The sequence below is a fragment of the Salvelinus sp. IW2-2015 genome, unplaced genomic scaffold, assembly GCF_002910315.2.
Source record: "Salvelinus sp. IW2-2015 unplaced genomic scaffold, ASM291031v2 Un_scaffold6049, whole genome shotgun sequence".
Classification (NCBI taxonomy): domain Eukaryota; kingdom Metazoa; phylum Chordata; class Actinopteri; order Salmoniformes; family Salmonidae; genus Salvelinus; species Salvelinus sp. IW2-2015.
The window spans coordinates 1,897-21,087 of NW_019947313.1; the positions used below are offsets into that span (position 1 = coordinate 1,897).

Sequence of the window (19,191 nt, forward strand, 5' to 3'; positions counted from 1 at the left end):
ATGAGTTGTTCCCGTATTGGGCCACTGGAGGGGTGGCGTTCAATCAGGAAACACGTTAGAATGAGTTGTTCCATTATTGGGCCACTGGAGGGTGTGTCCTCAGGTTAGAATGAGTTGTTCTTCTATTGCCACTGGAGGGGGTGCGTTCATCAGGACACGTTAAGAATGAGTTTTTTTTCTCATTGGGCCACTGGAGGGGTGTGTTCATCAAGGACAACGTTAGAATGATTGTTCTCTATTGGGCCAACTGGGAGGGGTTGCGTTCAATCAAGAGTTAGAATGAGTTTGGTTCTCTATTGGGGCCACTGGAGGGGTGCGTTCATCAGGACAACGTTTAGAATGAGTTGTTCCTATTGGGCCCCACTGGAGGGGTGTGTCATCAGGACACGTTAGCATGAAAGGTTGTTCTTCATATTGGGCCACTGGAGGGGTGCGTTCAATACAGGACACGTTTTAGACTGAGTTGGTTCTCTATTGGGCCACTTGGAGGGGTGTGTTCATCAGGACACGTTAAATGAGTTTGTTCTCTACTGGGCATGGAAGGGTGCGTTTCAATCAGGACACGTTAGAAATGAGTTGTTCTCTATTGGGCCACTAGAGGGGTGCGTTCCATCAGACACAACGTTATAATATGAGTGTTCTTCTATTGGGCCACTGGAGGGGTGCGTTCATCAGGCAAGTTAGAATGAGTTTGTTCTCTATTGGGCCCACTGGAAGGGGTGTGTTCAATCAGGTAGAATGAGTTGTTCTCTATTGGGCCACCTGGAGGGGTGCGTTCCATAGGACAGCGTTTAGGATGAGTTTTCTCGTATGGGCACTGGAGGGGTTGGTTGTTTGCAATCAGGACCACGTTAGAATGAGTTGTTTCTCTAACTGGCCACGGAGGGGGTGCCGTCATCCAGGACAGCGTTTAGAATGAGTTTGTTTCTCCCATATTGGGCCACTGGAGGGTGGCGTTCATTCAGGAACACGTGAATGAGTTGTTTTCTCTACTGGGGCCACTGGAGGGGTGCGTTCCATCAGGAACAACGTTAGAATGAGTTTGTTCTCTATTGGGCCCTTGGAGGGGTTGCCGTTCACAGGAACAACGTTAGAATGAGTTGTTCTCAGTATGGGCCCACTGAAGGGTGGCGTTTCATCAGAAACACTTAGATATGAGTGTTCTCTATTTGGCCACGGAAGGGGTGCGTGTCATCAGAAACGTGTTATAATGAGTTGTTCTCGTACTGGGCCAGCTGGCAGGGGGTGCGTGTCACAGGGACACGTTAGAATGAGTTTGTTCCCTTATTGGGCCACTGGAGGGGGTGCGTTCATCAGGACACGGTTAGAAATGAGGTTGTTCCTATGGGGCCACTGGAGGGGTGTGTTCACAGGTAGAATGAGTTTGTCTCTATTGGGCCACTGGAGGGGTGCGTTCATCAGGACACGTTAGAATGAGTTGTTCTCTACTGGGCCACTGGAGGGGTGTGTTCATCAGGTTAGAATGAGTTGTTCTCTATTGGGCCACTGGAGGGCAGCAGAACATTGCCTTTAAATTTCAATCACCTTATAACGCTGATGTTCATCCTGTGAGGCTGTATGTCACTGACCTGGGCTGGATCAGCTGATTCACCAACATGACCTGTATCACATCAGACTGAATCATCTACATGAGCTAGCCACACACACACTCAAACCTACAGCGCCTTCGGGAAGTATTCAGACCCCTTGACTTTTTCCACATTTTGTTACCTTACACCCTTATTCTAACATTTATTACATTGTTTTTTTCCCTCATCAATCTACACACAATAGCCCATAATGACATCACAACACCCCATAATGACAAAGCAAAAGTTTTTTACAAATTTTTGCAAATGTATTAAAAATAAAAAACTTAAATATCACATTCACATTAGTATTCAGACCCTTTACTCAGTACTTTGTTGAAGCACATTTGGCAGCGATTACAGCCTTGAGTCTTCTTGGGTATGACGCTACTAGCTTGACACACCTGTATTTGGGGAGTTTCTCCCATTCTTCTCTGCAGATCCTCTCAAGCTCTGTCAGGTTGGATGGGGAGCATCGCTGGACAGCTATTTTCAGGTCTCTCCAGAGATGTTCGATCGGGTTAAAGTCCGGGCTGTGGCTGGGCCACTCAAGGACACGCACACACACACTCCGTCCATGATGACTGAGTCTGTAGTATCTTTATTTAGTCGGAGCTCAGAACACAAGCACCCCCCTCACATCACGTCACCATGGAAACAGGACTAATTTCTTTCTCAGACAGCATCCCTCCTGATTCTTCATATTCCCCCTCCCTCCCTCCCCCAACCCGACACACAGGTAGCAGTACTGCACAGAGCTGAGCCAGGAGCACTAAGGCTTCCTTCAGACAGATTCACCCAGAGTTAATGGACACAACAAAAATGGCTGGAGTCTGAGCCATCTATAGTGCAGCAGCAAACGATTAGTCTGCCAAGCTCTATCAGTGATATATTAGTCTGCCAAGCTCTATCAGTGATAGATTAGTCTGCCAAGCTCTATCATGATGATTATTAGTCTGCCAAGCTCTATCAGTGATATATTAGTCTGCCAAGCTCTATCAGTGATATATTAGTCTGCCAAGCTCTATCAGTGATATATTAGTCTTCCAAGCTCTATCAGTGATATATTAGTCTGCCAAGCTCTATCAGTGATAGATTAGTCGTCCTGCCCCGGCTCTTAATGATCCTTGGGGTCGTTCAACCAATTCGGTGCCTTTTCAGAAAGTGTAACTTGGTCAATAAAAACATTTTATTTCACCTAATTTGAACATTCTGTCTTAAAGAGCACATATTCACTTTACATTAACAAAAAACCAGTTTTCCCATCTCAAGAGTTAAATCAAATAGTGACTATAGCCTATTATAGTAACAGGGTTGACAATGTACTCTTAAATCAGCCATAAATCCCCTTGTGTACAAAACATTAAGAACAGCTCTTTCCATGACAGACTGACCAGGTGAATCCAGGTGAAAGCTATGATCCCTTATTGATCCCGCTCAACAGTTTCCTGTGTATCAAGTTAGGTCCACCACCCAAAGGACATTCAGCCAACTGGACACAACTGTGGGAAGCATTGGTCTACATGGGCCAGCATCCCTGTGGAACACTTTCGACACCTTGTAGAGTCCATACCCCGAAGAATTCAGGCTGTTCTGAGGACAAAACGGGGTGCAACTCAATATTAGGAAGGTGGTCCTAATGTTTTGTACACTCAATGTATATTAAAGGGCACTTCATTTAATATAACAGGCTTTGAAAATTCAATATTGGTGCACGATTTCTACTGAAAGGGCTCAAAAGGCCCTCTTTAGGGAACGACCTGCTGAACTGTTATTTCTGGTGACTAAACACCTCCTTCCTGTGTTTAAATCCTCTGATAACGAAACAACACTCGGACCCCTGAAACACACAAACCAATGTGATACATACAGTACAATATTTACAATGTTCTTCTTAAAGTAGATTAATTCAGTTCTTGATTTGACCAGTTTTGCCAGTAGTTGGTGAGAGCTCTAGGTCACAAACACACGCACGCTGTGGCAACCCGAGGGCCAGCAGGGAGCTAAAGGCAGGAGCAAGACAGCTCCAGAGGCCAAGGTGAGTCAGCACCATGGACAACTCTACAGGGCTAGAGAGGACCAGGTGAGTCAGCTCCAGAAGACAACTCTACAGGGCTAGAGAGGACCAGGTGAGTCAGCTCTACAGGGCTAGAGAGGCCAAGGTGAGTCAGCTCCATGGAAACTCTACAGGGCTAGAGAGGACCAGGTGAGTCCCACCATGGACAACTCTACAGGGCTAGAGAGGACCAGGTGAGTCAGCACCATGGACAATTCTACAGGACTAGAGAGGACCAGGTGAGTCAGCACCATGGACACTCTCAGGGGCTAGAGAGGACCAGGTGAGTCAGCTCTACAGGGCTAGAGAGGACAAGGTGAGTCAGCACCATGGACAGCTCCACAGGGCTAGAGAGGACAAGGTGAGTCAGCTCTACAGGGCTAGAGAGGACAAGGTGAGTCAGCACCATGGACAGCTCTACAGGGCTAGAGAGGCCAAGGTGAGTCAGCACCATGGACAACTCTACAGGCACCAACAGGGGCTGGTGATTCAACACCAATACTACCCAGCCCAGGTGCTGCAACCAATCGCACATGGAATTGGTCCCACCTGTCCCTCGTTACCCCAAATGGGTATAAGTAGAGGTGCAACCATGCGGGCGGTTGGGCAGGCAGGCAGAGCAGGGGCGGAGCCAGAGAGGTGTCCGGGGTGGCACAGGACACCCCTGACATCTGATTGGCCACCCCGGGTGCCACCCCAAAATGTAATTCGCTACTGGCAGTTTGATGCTGATTGACATCTCATTTCACCTCTTGTTGTATATATTTTGACGTTCCTCGTTTTTCAGATCGAGGACGAGGAAGAGAGAATATTAACGTTGGTTGCGAGATACAGAAGAAGAAGAGAGAATATTTCCACAGCTCCACCAGCTCTTTTCGCGATTGGCGAAAGCATCATATTTGAAGTAAGTTTTAAGGTTTAACATCGGGTTTAGGTTTCCTGAACAACTTTTACGGAAGTTGAGTCGCTGTGTAAGTTAACATTAGACCTTTGGCTCCATTATCAGTTAATCAGAGAAGAGAGATCAGTTCCTTTAGTCTAACATGATGTTTATCTGTGCTAGTAATACACACATTACAGTGCAGTGTCATAAGTTACAGTATATGAATGTTTCGCTAATGGGGTAACTAGTAGGCTACAGCTGTCAGTGTTCAGCAAGTTAACATTCAGCTATTTTAAATCCATTAACTCAGTTAATGCTTCTACGCCTGCATTGCTTGCTGTTTGGGGATTTAGGCTGGGTTTCTGTACAGCCCTTTGAGACATCAGCTGATGTAAGAAGGACTATATAAATACATTTGATTGAGTTAGATTTTCGTACTTGAGCTCAAAATGAACAATTGTTATTATCAATCTGTTAAAGTTACTCAAAAGATGACCACATTTTGCAGATAGCCTGCTTGCTACCATAAAGCTGTAAGAAATGAAGGCTAGCTAAGTTACTGCAGAGTAGGGCCATGATCTACCTCGTAACTTAGACTGGTAGTTGATTTGAACAGTTATGATAATGGGGATGTAATTAAGATTGGACTAAAATGTGGGTAATTGGATGCTTAGATGTAACCATAGACTGTCTTATTATTGCACAGGGTCAATTAAACATGAAAAGAAATGGAGATATCAGATTTCAGTTCCAAAAGGTCCCAATTGTAAGCCAGTCCTATACTTTAAACTACACATTTCAGTTAGCAGCTGTTCGTGTCTAATCTTGTGGATCCCTTAATTAACCATTTCCATGGAGATATGACACATTATTTAACGTGTATTTCAGACATGTCAAGATCCAGAGCAGAGGGTCCTGTACAGCCGTGTTTGAAAACAATTCCCAGAACGCAGCATGGTACTAGGAAAAGGGCTTTCAACAGCTCCTGGTATAAAGGACAATTCCTTGGCTTGAATATTCTGTAAGTCAAGATTGGACTTGTAGACATTTTTCTCTGCCCAATACACCTGAATCTGCCTTCACATCACAGTCAGGTTTCTGTCAGTGGAAAAAGGCGCTGTTTAAAGATTCTGGGTTTCAGCTCCATTCCAAGGCAGAGCATCATATCAGCGTCTGCTTGGAATCAGCATAAAGGGGCTATGGACAGCAACTCATCAATGTTAGATGTCATAAATGAGGACCGGAAAAAGTGGGAGGAAAACTGTACTTACATTAAAACAATTACAGATGGGCTCCTATTAACTGCCTCTCACAATACAGCTCAGAGGTCGTAGAGAGTCTGATGACTCTCACAACAAGAAAACTGGAAAATAGACGGACCCTCGTTTACACTTTCAGGCAGCTGAAAGCTGATGCAGCAGGTCTTTTTATTTATTATTTATTTCACCTTTATTTAACCAGGTAGACTAGTTGAGAACACCTTTATTTAACCAGGTAGGCTAGTTGAGAACACCTTTATTTAACCAGGTAGGCTAGTTGAGAACACCTTTATTTAACCAGGTAGACTAGTTGAGAACACCTTTATTTAACCAGGTAGGCTAGTTGAGAACACTTTATTTAACCAGGTAGCCAGTTGAGAACACCTTTATTTAACCAGGTAGGCCAAGTTGAGAACACCTTTATTTAACCAGGTAGGCTAGTTGAGAACACCTTTATTTAACCAGGTAGGCTGGTTGAGAAACACCTTTATTTAACCAGGTAGGCTAGTTGAGAACACCTTTATTTAACCAGGTAGGCCAGTTGAGAAACACCTTTATTTAACCAGGTAGGCTAGTTGAGAACACCTTTATTTAACCAGGTAGGCTATTTGAGAACACCTTTATTTAACCAGGTAGGCCAGTTGAGAAACACTTTATTTAACCAGGTAGGCTAGTTGAGAACACCTTTATTTAACCAGGTAGACTAGTTGAGAACACCTTTATTTAACCAGGTAGACTAGTTGAGAACACCTTTATTTAACCAGGTAGACTAGTTGAGAACACCTTTATTTAACCAGGTAGGCTAGTGAGAACACCTTTATTTAACCAGGTAGGCTAGTGGAGAACACCTTTATTTAACCGGTAGACTAGTTGAGAACACCTTTATTTAACCAGGTAGCTAGTTGAGAACACCTTTATTTAACCAGGTAGATAGTTGAGAACACCTTTATTTAACCAGGTAGACTAGTTGAGAAACCCTTTTTTTTTAACCAGGTAGACTAGTTGAGAAACACCTTTATTTAACCAGGTAGACTAGTTGAGAACACCTTTATTTAACCAGGTAGGCTAGTGGAGAACACCTTTATTTAACCAGGTAGGCTAGTTGGAACACCTTTATTTAACCAGGTAGACTAGTTGAGAACACCTTATTTTAACCAGGTAGGCTAGTGGAGAACACCTTTATTTAACCAGGTAGACTAGTTGAGAACACCTTTATTTAACCAGGTAGACTAGTTGAGACACCTTTATTTAACCAGGTAGGCTAGTTGACAACACCTTTATTTAACTAGGTAGGCTAGTTGAGAACACCTTTATTTAACCAGGTAGGCTAGTTGAGAACACCTTTATTTAACCAGGTAGACTAGTTGAGACACCTTTATTTAACCAGGTAGGCTAGTTGAGAACACCTTTATTTAACCAGGTAGGCAGTTGAGAACGCCTTTATTTAACCAGGTAGGCTAGTTGAGAACACTTTATTTAACCAGGTAGGCTAGATGAGAACACCTTTATTTAACCAGGTAGATAGTTGAGACACCTTTATTTAACCAGGTAGACTAGTTGAGAGACCTTTATTTAACCAGGTAGACTAGTTGAGAACACCTTTATTTAACCAGGTAGGCTAGTTGAGAACACCTTTATTTAACCAGGTAGGCTAGTTGAGAACACCTTTATTTAACCAGGTAGGCTGTTGAGAACACCTTTATTTAACCAGGTAGGCTAGTTGAGAAACACCTTTATTTAACCAGGTAGGCCAGTGGGAACACCTTTATTTAACCAGGTAGGCCAGTGGAGACACTTTATTTAACCAGGTAGGCCAGTTGAGAACACCTTTATTTAACCAGGTAGACTAGTTGAGAACACCTTTATTTAACCAGGTAGGCTAGTTGAGAACACCTTTATTTAACCAGGTAGGCCAGTTGAGAACACATTTATTTAACCAGGTAGGCTAGTTGAGAACATCTCTATTTAACCAGGTAGACTAGTTGAGAACACCTTTACCAGGTAGACTAGTTGAGAACACCTTTATTTAACCAGGTAGACTAGTTGAGAACACCTTTATTTAACCAGGTAGGCTAGTGGAGAACACTTTATTTAACCAGGTAGGCTAGTGGAGAACCTTTATTTAACCAGGTAGACTAGTTGAGAACACTTTATTTAACCAGGTAGACTAGTTGAGAACACCTTTATTTAACCAGGTAGACTAGTTGAGAACACCTTTATTTAACCAGGTAGACTAGTTGAGAACCCCTTTTTAACCAGGTAGACTAGTTGAGAACACTTTATTTAACCAGGTAGACTAGTTGAGAACACCTTTATTTAACCAGGTAGGCTAGTGGAGAACACCTTTATTTAACCAGGTAGGCTAGTTGAGAACCTTTATTTAACCAGGTAGACTAGTTGAGAACACCTTTATTTAACCAGGTAGGCTAGTGGGAGAACACTTTATTTAACCAGGTAGACTAGTTGAGAAACCTTTATTTAACCAGGTAGACTAGTTGAGAACACCTTTATTTAACCAGGTAGGCTAGTTGACAACACCTTTATTTAACTAGGTAGGCTAGTTGAGAACACCTTTATTTAACCAGGTAGGCTAGTTGAGAACACCTTTATTTAACCAGGTAGACTAGTTGAGAACACCTTTATTTAACCAGGTAGGCTAGTTGAGAACACCTTTATTTACCAGGTAGGCCAGTTGAGAACGCCTTTATTTAACCAGGTAGGCTAGTTGAGAACACCTTTATTTAACCAGGTAGGCTAGATGAGAACACCTTTATTTAACCAGGTAGATTAGTTGAGAACACCTTTATTTAACCAGGTAGACTAGTTGAGAACACTTATTTAACCAGGTAGACTAGTTGAGAACACCTTTATTTAACAGGTAGGCTAGTTGAGAACACCTTTATTTAACCAGGTAGGCTAGTTGAGAACACCTTTATTTAACCAGGTAGGCTGTTGAGAACACCTTTATTTAACCAGGTAGGCTAGTTGAGAACACCTTTATTTAACCAGGTAGGCCAGTGGAGAACACCTTTATTTAACCAGGTAGGCCAGTGGAGAACACCTTTATTTAACCAGGTAGGCCAGTTGAGAACACCTTTATTTAACCAGGTAGACTAGTTGAGAAACCTTTATTTAACCAGGTAGGCTAGTGGAGAACACCTTTATTTAACCAGGTAGGCTAGTGGAGAACACCTTTATTTAACCAGGTAGACTAGTTGAGAACACCTTTATTTAACCAGGTAGACTAGTTGAGAACACCTTATTTAACCAGGTAGACTAGTTGAGAACACCTTTATTTAACCAGGTAGACTAGTTGAGAACACCTTTATTTAACCAGGTAGACTAGTTGAGAACACCTTTATTTAACCAGGTAGGCTAGTGGAAACACTTATTTAACCAGGTAGGCTAGTTGAGAACACCTTTATTTAACCAGGTAGACTAGTTGAGAACACCTTTATTTAACCAGGTAGGCTAGTGGAAACACCTTTATTTAACCAGGTAGACTAGTTGAGAACACCTTTATTTAACCAGGTAGACTAGTTGAGAACACCTTTATTTAACCAGGTAGGCTAGTTGACAACACCTTTATTTAACTAGGTAGGCTAGTTGAGAACACCTTTTTAACCAGGTAGGCTAGTTGAGAACACCTTTATTTAACCAGGTAGACTAGTTGAGAACACCTTTATTTAACCAGGTAGGCTAGTTGAGAACACCTTTATTTAACCAGGTCGGCCAGTTGAGAACACCTTTATTTAACCAGGTAGGCTAGTTGAGAACACCTTTATTTAACCAGGTAGGCTAGTTGAGAACACCTTTATTTAACCAGGTAGGCTAGTTGAGAACACCTTTATTTAACCAGGTAGGCTAGTTGAGAACACCTTTATTTAACAGGTAGACCAGTTGAGAACACCTTTATTTAACCAGGTAGGCCAGATCACCTTTATTTAACCAGGTAGGCTAGTTGAGAACACCTTTATTTAACCAGGTAGGCTAGTGGAGAACACCTTTATTTAACCAGGTAGGCTAGTGGAGACCACCTTTATTTAACCAGGTAGGCCAGATCACCTTTATTTAACCAGGTAGGCTAGTTGAGACACCTTTATTTAACCAGGTAGGCTAGTTGAGAACACCTTTTATTTAACCAGGTAGGCCAGTTGAGAACACCTTTATTTAACCAGGTAGGCTAGTTGAGAACACCTTTATTTAACCAGGTAGACTAGTTGAGAACACCTTTATTTAACCAGGTAGACTAGTTGAGAACACCTTTATTTAACCAGGTAGACTAGTTGAGAACACCTTTATTTAACCAGGTAGGCCAGTGGAGAACACCTTTATTTAACCAGGTAGGCTAGTTGAGAACACCTTTATTTAACCAGGTAGACTGTTGAGAACACCTTTATTTAACCGGTAGGCTAGTTGAGAAACCCTTTATTAACCAGGTAGGCTAGTGAGAAAACACCTTATTTAACCAGGTAGGCTAGTTATTTCACCTTTATTTAACCAGGTAGGCTAGTTATTTCACCTTTATTTAACCAGGTAGGCTAGTTGAGAACAAGTTCTCACTTACAACTGCGACCTGGCCAAGATAAAGCAAAGCAGTGCGACACAAACAACAACACAGAGTTACACATGGAATAAACAAACGTACAGTCAATTAGACAATAGAAGGTCTCACAGAAATGATAATTGATTGCCTTGAAAAACATGGTCTGGTCTACAGAAATAATCTTGTGGGGCAAGGCTATGACGGTGCATCCGTCATTCTGGTGTGTCTGTACGGATTAAAAACAGTGCAAGATTTACATTTTATTTATGTAATTTGGTTCTTGTCGATGCTGTAAATTCAGTGCCTCCTGCAGAAGCTTTATAACTTTGTATCTGGCTCGTACCTTCATCTCAAGTGGCTTGCATTTCAGAAAGAGCAGCAGCCCAGGGAACTACAGAGACTTACGGATGTAAGGTGGGCATGCAGATACATGCCGTAATCTGAGGGACAGGCTTCCTGCAGTTCAGAGAGTGTTACAGGGTATCACACTTAAACAGTGGAGGCAAGGAGCCTTCTTTCTCAGATTTACATTTCATAGGGCTTTTGTGAGAGAAGCTTCTCAGTCTTAAAACGGATTAAAACCCACCTTAGGACAACGATGGTTGATGACAGGTTAAGTCACCTCAGAATTCTCAGTGTTGAGTCAAGGAGGGCACGCTCCCTCAACATGGAGGAGTTTGTGAAACATTTAGCCAGTTCTCACCAGAACCGCAGAATTATGGTGTTTTAAATCTACCAGGGATAATTTGGCACTTAGGCGGTCCCTCTGGTCATGATTAACACCTGCACTGTGTACTAGCTTATACACTGACATTCTAACATGATCAATCCAAAGGGTATCATGTCACACAGATTTAATTTGGTCTTGATTAGGCCAATTCCAAAACTTTTCTTTGCTATTAGTTAACTTAATATATATGAGCATAAATATGATACTGTAAGTTTGTAATATTGATGGGCACCAAAATTAAGTCCATTTCTGCTTGATCATTGACGAGCTTCAATGCCATACAACTCTCCTTCCGTCGCCTCCAACTGCTCTTAAATGCAAGTAAAACTAAATGCATGCTATTCAACCAATCGTTGCCCGCACCCGCCCGTCCGTCCAGCATCACTACTCTGGACGGTTCTGACTTAGAATATGTGGACAACTACAAATACCTAGGTGTCTGGTTAGACTGTAAACTCTCCTTCCAGACTCACGTTAAGCATCTCCAATCCAAAACTAAATCTAGAATCTGCTTCCTATTTCGCAACAAAGCCTCCTTCACTCACACTGCCAAACATACCCTCGTAAAACTGACCATCCTACCGATCCTTGACTTCGGTGATGTCATTTAAAAAAATAGCCTCCAACACTCTACTCAACAAATTGGATGTAGTCTATCACAGTGCCATCCGTTTTGTCACCAAAGCCCCATATACTACCCACCACTGCGACCTGTATGCTCTCTTTGGTTGGCCCTCGCTTTATATTCGTCACCAATCTCAGCTCACTGGTCACCATAGCAGCACCCACCCCGTAGCACGCGCTCCAGCAGGTATATTTCACTGGTCACCCCCAAAGCCAATTCCTACTTTGGTCGTCTTTCCTTCCAGTTCTCTGCTGCTAATGACTGGAACGAACTGCAAAAATCTCTGAAGCTGGAAACACTTATCTCCCTCACTAGCTTTAAGCACCAGCTGTCAGAGCAGCTCACAGATTACTGCACCTGTACATAGCCCACCTATAATTTAGCCCAAACAACTACCTCTCCGCCAACTGTATTTATTTATTTTGCTCCTTTGCACCCCATTATTTCTATCTCTACTTTGCACATTGTTCCACTGCAAATCTACCATTCCAGTGTTTTACTTGCTATATTGTATTTACTTCGCCACCATGGCCTTTTTTTTGCCTTTACCTCCCATATCTCACCTCATTTGCTCACATTGTATATATACTTATTTTTCTACTGTATTATTGACTGTATGTTTGTTTTACTCCATGTGTAACTCTGTGTTGTTATATGTGTCGAACTGCTTTGCTTTATCTTGGCCAGGTCGCAGTTGTAAATGATAACTTGTTCTCAGCTGGCCTACCTGGTTAAATAAAGGTGAAATAAAAAATAAATGTCAAATTGCAAATAGTTTTTTTGTTGTTGTAAATTTACATTTTTGTAAATAAACTATACAATCTATGTAACACACAAATGCTATCTCATCTCCTTGGTGCTTGAGCTTTATTTCCTGAAAATATTTAGGATGTTCAACACTTATAGACCCAGATTATATATTCATGATAACAGAGTGACCCAAGACTCTCCAGTATGTGAGTACAGTGTGTGTGTGTGAGAAGGAAATTGAGCCGCAGTTCTGAGGTAGAGACACTGACTATTCATAGTATTTAAAATAATTATAGTGAAGTAACCCTTTTGGACCACACTATCTGAAGAACTCCGGGTTCAGTGAATCATCACTTCTACCTCTAATCAGCAATCATAGGATTCATTCATGCTCCTTAGACGCCAGGTTAGGGTTACACACTCATTGTCTGTCATGGTCTATGGACCCCCTGAAGTAGCCTTGACCGCCCCCTGGCCACCCCATCTATAAAACTCTAGTTCTGCTGAGGCAGAGGGTACGCCTAGTCCACGCGGGCGGTTGGGCAGACCGGCAGAGGGTACGTCTAGCCCACGCGGACGGTTGGGCAGACAGGCAGAGGGTACGTCTGCTGAAGTGAGTATGATAAGCACCTCGATCCAACGACAAAGGAGATAAAGTGGCTGTTCCACTGGATGTCATAAGGTGAATGCACCAATTTGTAAGTCGCTCTGGATAAGAGCGTCTGCTAAATGACTTAAATGTAAATGTAATACTAGGCAATGTTTGACTCATCTGTTTCTCTCTCTTCCTGTTCTTTGCCCCAATAACGGGTGTAACGCTAACCTGGGAAGGGGACGTATTCCCGGGCAGCAAGTTGAGAGCAAAGGGTGAATCTGCGGACTCATCGCTCTCTCTCTCTCTCTCTCTCTATTTCGTTTTGTTCATTAACACAGGCGGTCGGAGGACCCGCCACGCCGGACACAGAGTTACCCACCAGTTACCTGAGAGGCCTTTCAGTTGAATTTCTCACCTCTCCTTTCCCCTAACCTCTATTAAATAACTACCTTGTTTTGAGCACCACAAATCAGTCTCCAGCTGTCTTCATTTATTGTGAGTTTCACCTCTGACTACCCTGGGCTGCCACACACACACACACACAGGAAGGAGGAGAGTATGATGGATAGTTTCTCCTTCACTCCCCCAGGGTAGTCTGGGTAGTGGAGTCCTTGAGGCAGTAGATCTGCGTCTGTCAATCAGGCTTTGGCTCCTCCCACGGCAGTGATCAACCAATCATGAGGCAGCAGAGGCAAAGACTGTTGAGTGGTTTCCCACTCCTGAGAGCTGATTGGTCAAGAGAGGAAAGGGGAGGAGTTAGCAGGCTGCTGTAAAGAGTAGACCAGAGAGAGGAGAGGAGAGAGAGAGAGTAGAGAGGTAGGTAGGGAGAGGCCGGTATTCACTGGGCAGTACTGGGTGTGGCTGTAGAATGGGTTGCCAGGGAAACCGTGGAGGAGGAGGAAGTGATGGCTCGTGGGGCCTGACACCTGGAACAGGAAGATATGACATCACACACAGGGACAGAATATGATATCACACAGGGACAGGATATGGCATCACACAGGGACAGGATATGACATATAGCAGAGGAGCAGGTGAAGAAGTGAGAATAGAGACAGCCAATAGGAGAACACGCCAGACAGCAGACTGTGTGAGGCATCATAGTATCTGTGATCATTTTGAAGTAGTCAAATGTCTTCTTCATGACTGGCTGATCCCTCCTGATGACCTGATGACATCAGGAGGGATCAGCCAATGGAGTTAGAAGTCCCACCCAGTTGACCACATTAAAATGGCGCTGCCCATGCTAATATGGCCTGTTGGCCACTAGAGGCCTCTATCATTGTCTATGATGTGTGTCTCACCAGGAGCGTGACTTGCGGACGCGTGTGGCTCTCTCCCTGTAGAGGGCGCTGTCTGTGGGAGAGGAGCTACAGTTAGGCCCCACCTCTGAGGGCCAGTGGTCCAATGAGACTGTGGTGGGAGGACTCATGTCCAGCTCCAAGAACATGATGTTCTCAGCCTACACACATACACACCACACACACACGAGGAAACAGAGCAGTCATGTCATTTTAGCTGTACAGTAACAGGTTTTAGCACGGCTAACAAGGGTCAGGGGTCAGGGTAGGTATACCTGCTAATCTCCTTCCTAGACACTTCAGCTGTGCTAAGAGCCAAAACGTTGAACTGGGCCTTCATTAGCCAATGCAGAAAGACGAGAAAAAAACTCACATCGGCTTAATTTACCAACCAATCATCTCCTACAAAACACGCCGCAGTCGTGTGATTCGCCAACATTAAATGATGACAAAAACTTTACTCAGTAGGTCATTTCCATAGAATTGTATGGTCACGCCCACACTGTACATCAGATCCAGTACTTTACCATAATCACGTTGTGCCATGTTACCAAATGAAAATCTTCCTATTACCTGGCCAGATCGTTTCAGTTCTGTTTGCAAGGACACATCAGCCGACGTCAACTACAGACGTGTTCTAATCTCAGAGATTATTAGGGAAATCGTTATTCTGCCACGGCATGTAAACCTTTCACAATAACGGTATTATACTCAGTGTCAGCCGTGTTTCTATTGGTCAGTCACCTGGATCGGCTCGTAACACAACCACACTACACGATAAAGGCAGATCTGACCGATCTAATAGTTTAAATCAGCAGACCCTGTCTCACTGGACCAGCAGACCCTGTCTCACTGGACCAGGAGACCCTGTCTCATTGGACCAGCAAACCCTGTCTCATTGGACGAGGAGACCCTGTCTCACGGACCAGCAGACCCGTCTCACTGGACCAGCAGACCCTGTCTCACTGGACAGCAGACCCTGTCTCACTGGACCAGCAGAACCCTGTCTCATTGGACCAGCAGACCCTGTCTCATTGGACGAGGAGACCCGTCTCATTGGACGAGGAGACCCTGTCTCATGGACGAGGAGACCCTGTCTCATTGGACCAGCAGACCCTGTCTCATTGGACGAGGAGACCCTGTCTCACTGGACCAGCAAACCCTGTCTCATTGGACGAGAGACCCTGTCTCATTGGACCAGCAAACCCTGTCTCATTGGACGAGGAGACCCTGTCCATTGGACCAGCAGACCCTGTCTCTATGGACCAGCAGACCCTGTCTCACTGGACCAGCAGACCCTGTCTCATTGGACCAGGAGACCCTGTCTCATTGGACAGCAGACCCTGTCTCACTGGACCAGCAGACCCTGTCTCACTGGACCAGGAGACCCTGTCTCATTGGACGAGGAGACCCTGTCTCACTGGACCAGGAGACCCTGTCTCACTGGACCAGCAAACCCTGTCCCATTGGACGAGAGACCTGTCTCATTGGACAGGAGACCCTGTCTCATTGGACCAGGAGACCCTGTCTCATTGGACCAGGAGACCCTGTCTCATTGGACCAGGAGACCCTGTCTCATTGGACCAGGAGACCCTGTCTCATTGGACCAGGGAACCCTGTCTCTGACCAGGAACCTTCTCATTGGACCAGGAGACCCGTTCTCACTGACCAGGAGACCCTGTCTCACTGGACCAGGAGACCCTGTCTCACTGGACAGCAGACCCTGTCTCATTGGACAGAGACCCTGTCTCATTGGACCAGGAGACCCTCTCATTGGACCAGGAGACCCTGTCTCATTGGACCAGGAGACCCTGTCTCATTGGACCAGAGGACCCTGTCTCATTGGACCAGGAGACCCTGTCTCATTGGACAGGAGACCCTGTCTCATTGACCAGGAGACCCTGTCTCATTGGACCAGCAGACCCTGTCTCATGACCAGCAGACCCTGTCTCACTGGACCAGCAGACCCTGTCTCATTGGACCAGGAGACCCTGTCTCATTGACCAGGAGACCCTGTCTCATTGGACCAGGAGACCCTGTCTCATTGGACCAGGAGACCCTGTCTCATTGGACCAGGAGACCCTGTCTCACGTGACCAGCAGACCCTGTCTCACTGGACCAGCAGACCCTGTCTCACTGGACCAGCAGACCCTGTCTCATGGACAGCAGACCCTGCTCATTGGACCAGGAGACCCTGTCTCATTGGACGAGGAGCCAAGACATCCCACAAGCGTTTACGACCTAAGAGTTTGCCCTCGACGTGGAGATTTGGTTTTGGACAACTTTGAATGGTTGATATCCCAGGTGATTATGTGCTGTGCCTGGAGAAGAGGTTATACAACGACTGACCACATTCATTCATCACACTCTCCTACCCGGTATCTGGAGTGGGCTCCATCGCTAAGGCAACCCGTGCGTACTGGCTGATTGCCGTTTGTATCCGACTGCCGAGGCTAGCCTCTTCTTCATCTGACTGAACCGACAGAGAATAGAACATAGAAAATATAATTTAACATATATAATATTACAGAACTAGTCTAACAATTCAAAAGGTCCCAGACTCCCGGATACAGAAAGAACCTTGTTCTCCACACAGCTAGACGATCACTGCTGTTACTGTCAGCCTGTCTACGTCAGCTGTCTACTGGCAGCCTGTCACTCACTGGCAGCCTGTCCCAGTCTACGCAGCCTGTCAGCCAGTCTACTGGCAGCCTGTCAGCCAGTCTACTGTCTACTGGCAGCCAGTCTACTGTCTACTGGCAGCAGTCTACTGTCTACTGGCAGCCAGTCTACTGTCTACTGGCAGCCAGTCTACTGTCTACTGGCAGCCAGTCTACTGTCTACTGGCAGCCAGTCTACTGTCTACTGCAGCCAGTCTACTGTCTACTGGCAGCCAGTCTACTGTCTACTGGCAGCCAGTCTACTGTCTACTGGCAGCCTGTCTACTGTCTACTGGCAGCCTGTCTACTGTCTACTGGCAGCCAGTCTACTGTCTACTGGCAGCCTGTCTACTGGCAGCCTGTCTACGGCAGCCTGTCTACTGGCAGCCTGTCTACTGGCAGCCTGTCTACTGGCAGCCTGTCTACTGGCAGCCTGTCTACTGGCAGCCTGTCTACTGGCAGCCTGTCTACTGGCAGCCTGTCTACTGGCAGCCGTGTCTACGTCTACTGGCAGCCTGTCTACTGGCAGCCTGTCTACTGTCAGCCTGTCTACTGTCTACTGTCAGCCTGTCTACTGTCAGCCTGTCTACTGTCAGCCTGTCTACTGTCTACTGTCAGCCTGTCTACTGTCAGCCTGTCTACTGTCAGCCTGTCTACTGTCTACTGTCAGCCTGTCTACTGTCAGCCTGTCTACTGTCTACGGCAGCCTGTCTACTGGCAGCCTGTCTACTGGCAGCCTGTCTACTGGCAGCCTGTCTACTGCAGCCTGTCTACTGGCAGCCTGTCTACTGGCAGCCTGTCTACTGGCAGCCTGTCTACTTGTCTACTGGCAGCCTGTCTACTGCAGCCTGTCTACTGGCACCGTCTACTGGCAGCCTGGCAGCCTGTCTACTGGCAGCCTGTCTACTGGCAGCCTGTCTACTGTCAGCCTGTCTACTGGCAGCCTGTCACTGGCAGCCTGTCTACTGGCAGCCTGTCTTACTGGCCTGTCTACGTAGCCCAGACTGACAAATATTAGTTTATAGTCATACCCATGGCTGTTCAATCGTGAGTCAGACAGACACACCCAGATCCACAGACACACACACTCAGACCTCTCGGAGGGGGGAGAGTTGGAAACTCCACTGGTCCTCCTCAGGGTCAAAGGTCAACCGTTCATGATCTTATTCTTCTCCTCCGGAGGAATGAAGTTCTCTATGATCAGATACCTACACACACACACACCACACAGGAAAGAGAATATATACTTCTGAACAGCTGACTGTAATCACATCATAAATGTGAGTGTGTGTGTGTGTGTGTGTGTGTGTGTGTGTGTGTGTTGTGTGTGGGTGTTAGACTTACTTGAACTTGAGTTCTCTGGTGAGTTCGTTCTGCGTTTGCTCCAGCTCCTGTCGACTCCTGACGTGCTCATCATTAACGTCCTGGATTTCACCTTCACACACTGCAGCTTAGCATAGAGCTACAACACAGTAGAACAGACACACTGCAGCTTAGCATACAGCTACAACACAGTAGAACAGACACTGCAGCTTAGCATAGAGCTACAACACAGTAGAACAGACACTGCAGCTTAGCATAGAGCTACAACAGACAGAACAGACACTGCAGCTTAGCATAGAGCTACAACAGACAGAACAGACACTGCAGCTTAGCATAGAGCTACAACAGACAGAGCAGACACACTTCAGCTTTGCATAGAGCTACAGCAGATAGAGCTACAACAGATAACTTTTTTTGTCACTTCAACAACAATACAATCAATGACAAACAATACAGCATTTTAAGTCTCACCTTCTTGAGTTTCTTGGTCTTGGCCTCCACTTCCTGTTGCAGGGAGGAGAATGTTTCTCTGAGTTCTAGAGTCTCTTCATCCTGAACCATCACCTGCTGCAGAATCTCCCTCTCTCTACGACTCTACAATACAAACACAACTTTATTAACATCACCCTCTCTCTACGACTCGACAATACAAACACAACTTTATTAACATCTCTGTAATGGTTTTCTTCCTGGGATGAAGGAGAGGACCAAAACGCAGCGTGGCTAGTGTTCAACATAATTTAATAAAGAATATGTGAACACTACAAACAACAAAACAATAAATGTGAAAACCGAAAACAGTCCTATCTGGTGCAGAACACAAAGACAGAAGACAACCACCCACAATCCCCAACACAAAACAAGCCACCTATAT

General features: G+C 45.2%; 1 protein-coding gene and 1 long non-coding RNA gene across 3 annotated transcripts; both read right to left on the reverse strand.

Annotated features, from left to right (window-relative positions):
* Window positions 1-2,764: 2,764 nt before the first annotated feature.
* LOC139026849 (uncharacterized) lies at window positions 2,765-6,120 on the reverse strand. Its single transcript, XR_011478792.1, has 2 exons — window positions 3,817-6,120; window positions 2,765-3,773 (listed from the first exon to the last, which is right to left on the reverse strand). It is a non-coding gene; the product is annotated as an uncharacterized lncRNA (long non-coding RNA).
* Window positions 6,121-11,488: 5,368 nt separating this feature from the next.
* Window positions 11,489-18,985, reverse strand: LOC112078665 (kinesin-like protein KIF3C). 2 transcript variants are annotated; one of them, XR_011478793.1, is made up of 6 exons: window positions 18,789-18,985; window positions 18,339-18,456; window positions 18,089-18,202; window positions 16,710-16,807; window positions 14,338-14,495; window positions 11,489-13,959 (listed from the first exon to the last, which is right to left on the reverse strand). XR_011478793.1 is itself a non-coding variant. In XM_070442113.1 (6 exons), exons 5-6 carry the CDS (start codon window positions 14,481-14,483, stop codon window positions 13,872-13,874), a joined length of 234 nt encoding a protein of 77 aa, XP_070298214.1. In that variant the 5' UTR covers window positions 14,484-14,495; window positions 16,710-16,807; window positions 18,026-18,202; window positions 18,339-18,456; window positions 18,789-18,985; the 3' UTR covers window positions 11,489-13,871. The 2 variants fall into 2 exon arrangements, 1 of the variants encoding a protein (XP_070298214.1); XM_070442113.1 differs by having other exon boundaries at window positions 18,026-18,202.
* Between the last annotated feature and the right edge of the window lie 206 nt (window positions 18,986-19,191).

Excerpts from the sequence above, each read along its gene's own strand:
- LOC112078665 (XM_070442113.1), bottom strand. The coding sequence starts at position 14,483 with ATGTTCTTGGAGCTGGACATGAGTCCTCCCACCACAGTCTCATTGGAC. Across the intron at positions 13,960-14,337 it reads GTCCGCAAGTCACGCTCCTG|GTGTCAGGCCCCACGAGCCA; the intron begins GTGAGACACACA and ends TTCCTGTTCCAG.